At 42.9% G+C, this 7,232-nt stretch overlaps 1 protein-coding gene across 1 annotated transcript in view; it reads left to right on the forward strand.

The window, feature by feature from the left end:
• Window positions 1–2,915: 2,915 nt before the first annotated feature.
• CCDC149 (coiled-coil domain containing 149) overlaps window positions 2,916–7,232 on the forward strand; it is a 77,369-nt gene continuing 73,052 nt past the window's right edge. Inside the window, exons 1-3 of the mRNA XM_011991300.1 lie at window positions 2,916–2,924; window positions 3,522–3,683; window positions 6,426–6,464. Coding sequence (XP_011846690.1) covers window positions 3,624–3,683; window positions 6,426–6,464 — 99 coding nt within the window. The 5' untranslated portion in view covers window positions 2,916–2,924; window positions 3,522–3,623. The remainder of the gene's footprint in view (window positions 2,925–3,521; window positions 3,684–6,425; window positions 6,465–7,232) is intronic.

A 7,232-nucleotide genomic window follows, 5' to 3' on the forward strand; every position in this document is an offset into this window, starting at 1 on the left:
AAGGCAATTGTAACACAATGATATGTATTTGTGTATCTAAATGTATCTAAACATAGAAAAGGTACCACCACCTTTCTATGGTAGGACCACTATCATATATGCAGTGTGCCATTGACTAAAGTGTTGTTATGTGCTACATGATTGTATAAGATTTTTGGCTAGAGGCAGTAAAATGCAGTCCATGTTTGTACTTGTCTAGAATCCCAAAAGCTACAAAAGGTGGCACAGACCCTCATCGGAATGGCTCTGAGAGTGTTCCTCACCCCTGAACTCGTGGGCTAACTGTGGCCTCTCAGTCCCTCCAGACCATTGTAGTTGGTTTTAACTTTTGAGACACTGTGCAGCTTGAGGCTTCCAGAGCCTGAGTTTTTAAAGTATGGACTGGATGAGAATCATCTGAACCCTGGGCTAAGAATGCAGATTCCTGAGCCAGGCACCAGAGATTCTGATTTAGTGGGCCTGGGCTGGAGCCCAGGAATCTGCATTTTAACAAGCATCCCAAGTGATAGAGAGCAGTGTTTTCTTTTTCTTTTTTTTTTTGAGATGGAGTCTCATGCTATCACCCAGGCTGCAGTGCAGTGGCATGATCTTGGCTCACTGCAACCTCCATCTCCCGAGTTCAAGTGATTATCCTGCTTCAGCCTCCCAAGTAGCCAGGATTACAGGCACCTGCCACCATGCCCAGCTAATTTTTTTTTTTTTTTTTTTTTTTTTTTGAGACAGAGTTTCACTCTTTTTGCCCAGCTGGAGTGCAATGGTGTGATCTCGGCTCACTGTGACCTCTGCCTCCCAGGTTCAAGTGATTCTCCTGCCTCAGCCTCCTGAGTAGCCTGGGACTACAGGCACCCGCCACCACACTCAGCTAATTTTGTATTTTCAGTAGAGAGGGGGTTTCGCCGTCTTGGCCAGGCTGGTCTTGAGCTCCTGACCTCAGGTATTCTGTCCACCTCGGCCTCCTGAAGTGCTGAGATTACAGGTGTGAGCCACCGTGCCTGGCAGAGAGTCTAGGGTTCCTTATAGATGCCAAAGACTATCGTGCCAGGGTGCGGCAGAACTACAGGGGAGGTGTCTCACCTTCAGCCAGAGCTCTGCTTCGAGCTACTTTACAAATGAGGCTTCAGCCTCAGGTTTGTCCTGCTGATAAAAATAAATAACATGGAGTAAAATTGTTGGGACCTACAGAACTTTTGCTTTTCAAATCCCAGGCCAATGGGTCTCAGCAGAGGCCTCTGTGCCTGTTTTCTACCAGGCACTTCAGACCCAGAAGCAAGGGAGGCATTTTACTGCCCTTCTCGGCTTTCATGGCCTTATCTGGGCCATGCTTTGTGAGTGAAATAGCTTTTCTCTTAGACCCTAACAGAGACTGTTCAAGGTCAAGGAACTTGAATTTCCACTTTGACAGTCAGCAGTGGCCCTTACCTGTTACCCTTCAACAGGCAGGGTGTTCCCACGGAGCTTACCTACTGCAGCTTCCAATGTCTCCGTGCATGAGGATTTTTGTCCCCTAAATTGGAAGGCAGGAGGGTCTCTGGGGCCTCAGGTTTGAATCTGATAAATTGAAGGGATAAAGGTGACTGTCTTTGGGTCACCGATACTCGCAGTGCTGACAACCAAGGGTGCTGATTACGGGAAAAGAACTGGAGGAACAAGGGCAGATGTGTTAAATTGTGTGTAAATGGTATTTTTCCTGTGAAATCTCAATACCTCCCTGAGGACACTGCAGTTTGGGTTTCTGAGCCTCTCTCCTCTGATATTTACTCATTGGGGATTTTACTCTTGAGAAATCACTGTGACAACAGAACCATTTTGCCTCCATGAAGACGATGTCAGCGTCTCAAAATCCAGGACATTTTAAGGCAGGATTCCAACCTCATTACTGCCAGGAATAAAATTCATCCAAGGTGGAAGTGTCCTTTTTTAGAACTCAAATCCGTCTCAGAATTGCCTTTTCTTTCCCCTTTGTTTTTGAAGCTAAGCAATTACTCTTTTTTTTTTAAGGAAAAAAAAAATTGTGCAAATGTACAAAACTCTCTTTTTCCCTCTTTCATTTATTTGAAATTGAACTTAACAAAGTCAGTTCCGAGCAAGCACTATATATGAGTAATGCTTTTTGTCCATAAAAGAGCATTGACTCTAGTGGAATGGGAGTGCTGATTCTCGCTCCGCTTTGTGTGAGCGTCCATAATGACAAAGTACTCATGTCAGAGTGTATAATGAAACTATAAATTGTTTTCATGAATGCTCTGAATTTGGTCTTTTACGGGGCAAATTCAAAAGGTATTTAGTGCCACATTTCACATATGTGAATAATACCAGACGGTGCAATATATCCAATAAAAAGTGAAGTGTCCTATTCGGGCCCACGCTGGCCAGTATGGTGGGTCAGACTTAGGTGAGGGTGGCTTGCGGTGCAGGAGAGTGAGCAGAAGGAAGGATGCCACATCACTGTGAGGCAAGAGTTCCAACCAGGTGTACTCAACTGTTTTGGGGGAATTCAAAATGTAGCTAAAATGCTTACCTCCTAAGATTGGTCTCTGGATGGGGAGTGCCTGCATTTGAATCACAGGAAAAGTTAAACACATCAGGGCCATGTTAGTGGGCAAATTTGCAAGTGAGAAAATAGCTGATGGGTTTGGTGGGCAGTTGCAATCTATTGCAATGATTTATGGTTCAATTCAATTATTTTTACTAACTTTTTTGGGCTTTTTTTTTTTTTTTTTTTTACAAGAAAAACTATATGGACCAGGCGTGGTGGCTCACGCCTGTAATCCCAGTACTTTGTAAGGCCAAGGTGGGCAGATCATCTGAGGTTAGGAATTCAAGACCAGCCTGGCCAACAGAGCCTGGCTGTCTCTACTAAAAATACAAAAATTAGCCGGGCATGGTGGTACGCATCTGTGGTCCCAGCTACTTGGGAGGCTGAGGTGGGAGAATTGCTTGAACCCAGGAGGTGGAGGTTGCAGTAAGCCGAGATCATGTCACTGCACTCCAGCCTGGATGACAGAGCAAGACTCCATCTCAAAAAACAAACAAACAAGCAAACAAACAAAAAACCGTATAGGTTTACTCTGGAAACTTAGAAAACACAGAAAAGCATCAAGAAAAGTTTTAAAACCTGGGTAAATAATTTGACTACCAAGAGATTATCGTTAGTAACATTTTAATAAAATTTGTATTAAATATCTTAATAAAATTGTACATAATCTTACCTGGATATATAAATCCTTTATAAACAAAATTGGGGTCCAGTTGTCTACCTGTTTACCCGTTTATGCAACTTTTTGAAACGTTCTGGTTTTTGACTTACTGTCCAAGGTTTAGGTTCTGTCGTGAGGGCACTGTATGTTAGCACTGTCGAAGCCTTTACGTACATGTCATTTGCTGAAAAATATCTCTCTGGGCATATGAGCTCTAAAAATGAGAACGGCAAAAATTCTCCACAGGGTGTGTGAGGTACGTTGTGTGTTAAATGGAGGCCCATGGATGTTTTTAACCTGTTGCCTGGATTTTTTGCTTTGTAGTACCTGGTGTGTAAGAGGAAGCTGGAGAGCAAGAAGGAAGCCCTGCTGATCCTCTCCAAGGAGCTGGACACCTGTCAACAGGAAAGAGACCAGTACAAACTCATGGCCAATCAGCTCCGGGAGCGCCACCAGTCACTGAAGAAGAAGTACCGAGAGATGATCGTAAGTGTTAGGCTGCCCTGTTCGGCCACTTTCCTGTTCCCTGAATTAAGATATAAAGAGATTTTCACATGCTGTTTCTTTAGAAATGGTTAAATGTAAACAGTTCAAAGTGGAAGAATTTAGAAGTAAAAGTCACCACCTCTATTTCCTCCACAACCCAGTCTCACTCACAAGTTAATCTCTCTCTCTCTCTCTGTGTGTGTGTGTGTGTATGTGTGTATGTATGTGCTTCTTCCTCTGACATCTGTGAACATATACGTGTGTGTTTGCAGTAGGCTCCCCAACTTATCCAAGGGAGGCATGTTTCAAGACCCTCAGTGGATGCCTGAAACCGCAGATAGTATGAAACCCTATATATGCTGTTGTTTTTTTAATCTGATAGCCAAATCAGCTCCTAAGTGACTAGCGAGTGGGCCACATAGACATCGTGGATACCCTGGATGAAGGGGTGATTCACATCCTAGGTGGGATGGAGGGGAATGGTGCAAGATTTCACCACACGACTCAGAACAGCATGCAATTTAAAATTTATAAATTATTTATTTTTGAAATTTTCCATTTAACATGTTTGGACCATGGTTGACCTCAGGTACCTGAAACTGAGGACAAGTGGGGACTACTGTATGTGTGGCTGTTTATTTGTTAATTTGATTATATAGAGTTCTTCAAAAAGAGGATTCATAAGTCTACAGTAATACAGAGGCCACTAGCTACAGGTGGCTACTTAGTTTTAAATTAATTAGAATTAAATAAAATAAGAAACTCCATTCCTCAGTCTCAATGTCACATTTCATGGGCTCAGGTGACTGATGGCTGCTGTATTGGGCAGTGTATATAGAGAGCATTGCCTTCCTTCCAGAGAGTTATATTAGGCCAGATGCAGTGACACACCTGTAATCCCAACTACTTTGAGAGGCTGAGATGAGAGGATTGCTTGAGCCCAGGAGTTTGAGACCAAGCTGAGCAACATAGTGAGAACTGTTCTCAAAAAAAAAAAAAAAAAATTCATGGAGAAATAAAATAAATTCCAAATTTATTTTTAAAAATAATAAAACATGCTGTTTTCCCTCAGCACTTTATTTTGGACTTCTTTCTAGGCCTACAGATCTAACTCATCCAGATTTGAATCATCCAGATTTCTAGGCATACAGATTTAACTCAGTCTTTTTTTTTTGAGACGGAGTCTCGCTCTGTCACCCAGGCTGGAGTAGAGTGGTGCGATGTCCGCTCACTGCAAGCTCCGCCTCCCGGGTTCATGCTGTTCTTTTGTCTCAGCCTCCCGAGTAGCTGGGACTATAGGCGGCTGCCACCACGCTCGGCTAATTTTTTGTATTTTTAGTAGAGACAGGGTTTCACCGTGTTTGCCAGGATGGTCTGGATCTCCTGACCTCGTGATCTGCCCGCCTCGCCCTCCCAAAGTGCTGGGATTACAGGCGTGAGCCACTGCGCCTGGCCTTTAACTCAGTCTTTTAAACAGTTGCATGGTAATACACAGTATGGACATAGCCATACTTTTTGTAACTTTTCTCGTATCCTGGGCTTTTTTTATTTTCTCTAGGCTTTTATATGGCAAAACTTTTAAGGTGCAAATGGTACTGAAATGGAGAATGCCAGCTGCATAATACTAGTTTTCATTCTTGCTGCTTTTGAGGCAATCTCTTTTTTAAGTGGGACACTATTACTGACATTTAACTATCTGCGCTGGCATTATTAAACAGCCCTGGAGTAGAAATAGAATAGAAAAGATTCCTCAGGTTAAAATCATGTTGACTTATATGTGGACAGCATCAGATATTAGAGTGCTCATTTAAGGAGCATTTGCTTATTCACCTGAGATATTTGTCTTCCCTGATAAGGCACAAAAGGGAGAGGAATTGAATCCTTTTTTTTTTTTTTTTCCGGAGACAGAGTCTCACTCTGTTGCCCAGGCTAGAGTGCAGTGGTGTAATCTCTGCTCGCTGCAACCTCTGCCTCCTGGGTTCAAGCAATTCTCCTGCCTCAACTTCCCTAGTAGCTGGGATTACAGGCACCCGCCACCATGTCTGGCTAATTTTTATGTTTATTTTTTAGTAGAGACGTGTTTCAGCATGTTAGTCCAGCTGGTCTCGAACTCCTGACCTCAGGTGATCTGCCCACCTTGGCCCCCCAAAGTGTTGAGATTACAGGTGTGAGCCACCACGCCCGGCCTGAATCCTTTTAAGGCCAAAAAAAAAAAAAAAAAAAAAAAATCTTATAGGACTAGAAGTTCTCAATGTCTTCTTAACTTTGAGCAAATACTGTCCCTCCCAGCAATGATCGTTCTGCCCGTAGAGAAAACTCTCTCTCTCTCTTTCTCTCTCTTTTCCTCTCTCTCTATGTGTGTATGTGCGTCCCCATCACTGTTCTTTGGTTCTAACTATTTAAAAGAGGAACTCAAACCAAATGAAATATTATTTCAGTTTAGGCTCTGATCAAAAATAATTTTGACAAATCCAGTTTTTTTATTCAAATAATTTTAGGAAATATATAGATTTGGTCCTAATGGGAACTGATTCCCTAGAGGTTTTTCCAAAATAACTCTGGTTCAGTTTGTAGTTATTTTTTTAAAGTATATTTGAGCTTGCTTCAGCACATTACTGGCTGCAGGATGGGAAGGGTGGGGAGAGTTTACATTTAGGTTCATAATTTAGTTCAACTTCTTGTTTCTAAGTACATCTATGTTTTTTTATTACAGAGTAAAATGTAGCATGTGTTTCTTTGTAGGATGGAGATCCATCACTTCCCCCTGAAAAAAGGAAACAGGTAAGACTTATTTCTGATCTCAGATTGTTTTACTGATAACTTGCAGCAATTGGGAGGATCAGGGAATGTCATAATGTAAAGAACTTCCTTTAATTTCGTGGAATTCTTTCTGTTATTGGGAGGAGTGGGTAGAGATTCCAACTGCAAAGAGAAATTGGGAGTGGAGTGAAGGAAACCCAGTGAAGTCTGGATGGGGGAGGTACACCAGTTGACTGCATTCCCCTTCTTGTTGGGAATCCTGATGGGAAATAGAGTTGAGGGCACATGGTTACAGGACTTGAGCTACCTACTGTTCAGTGGGTACATGCTGTGGGCATATTCCACTTGGTGGGTGCATACTGTTCAGTGGATACATACTGTTCAGTGGGTGCATACCATTCAGTGGACACGTACCACTTGTGGGTGCATATCATTGTGTGGCTATATACTCTTCTATGGGTGCATACCATTTGCTGGATGCGTACTCTTCAGTGGGTACATACTGTTCAGTGGATACATACTGTTCAGTGGATACATACTGTTCAGTGGGTGCATACCATTCAGTGGACACATACAACTTGGTAGGTCCATATCATTCTGTGGCTATATACTCTTCTATGGGTGCATACCATTTGGTGGGTGCATAGTGTTCCGTGGGTGCATAACATTCTGTGGGTACAGACCGTTCTGTGGATGCATACTGTTCAGTGGGCACATACCATTCGGTGGGTGCATCCCATTCTGTGAGTGCAAGCTGTTCTGTGGGTGCAGACCATTTGGTGGGTGCAT

The sequence above is a fragment of the Mandrillus leucophaeus genome, unplaced genomic scaffold (assembly GCF_000951045.1).
Source record: "Mandrillus leucophaeus isolate KB7577 unplaced genomic scaffold, Mleu.le_1.0 Scaffold393, whole genome shotgun sequence".
Taxonomy (NCBI): Eukaryota; Metazoa; Chordata; class Mammalia; order Primates; family Cercopithecidae; genus Mandrillus; species Mandrillus leucophaeus.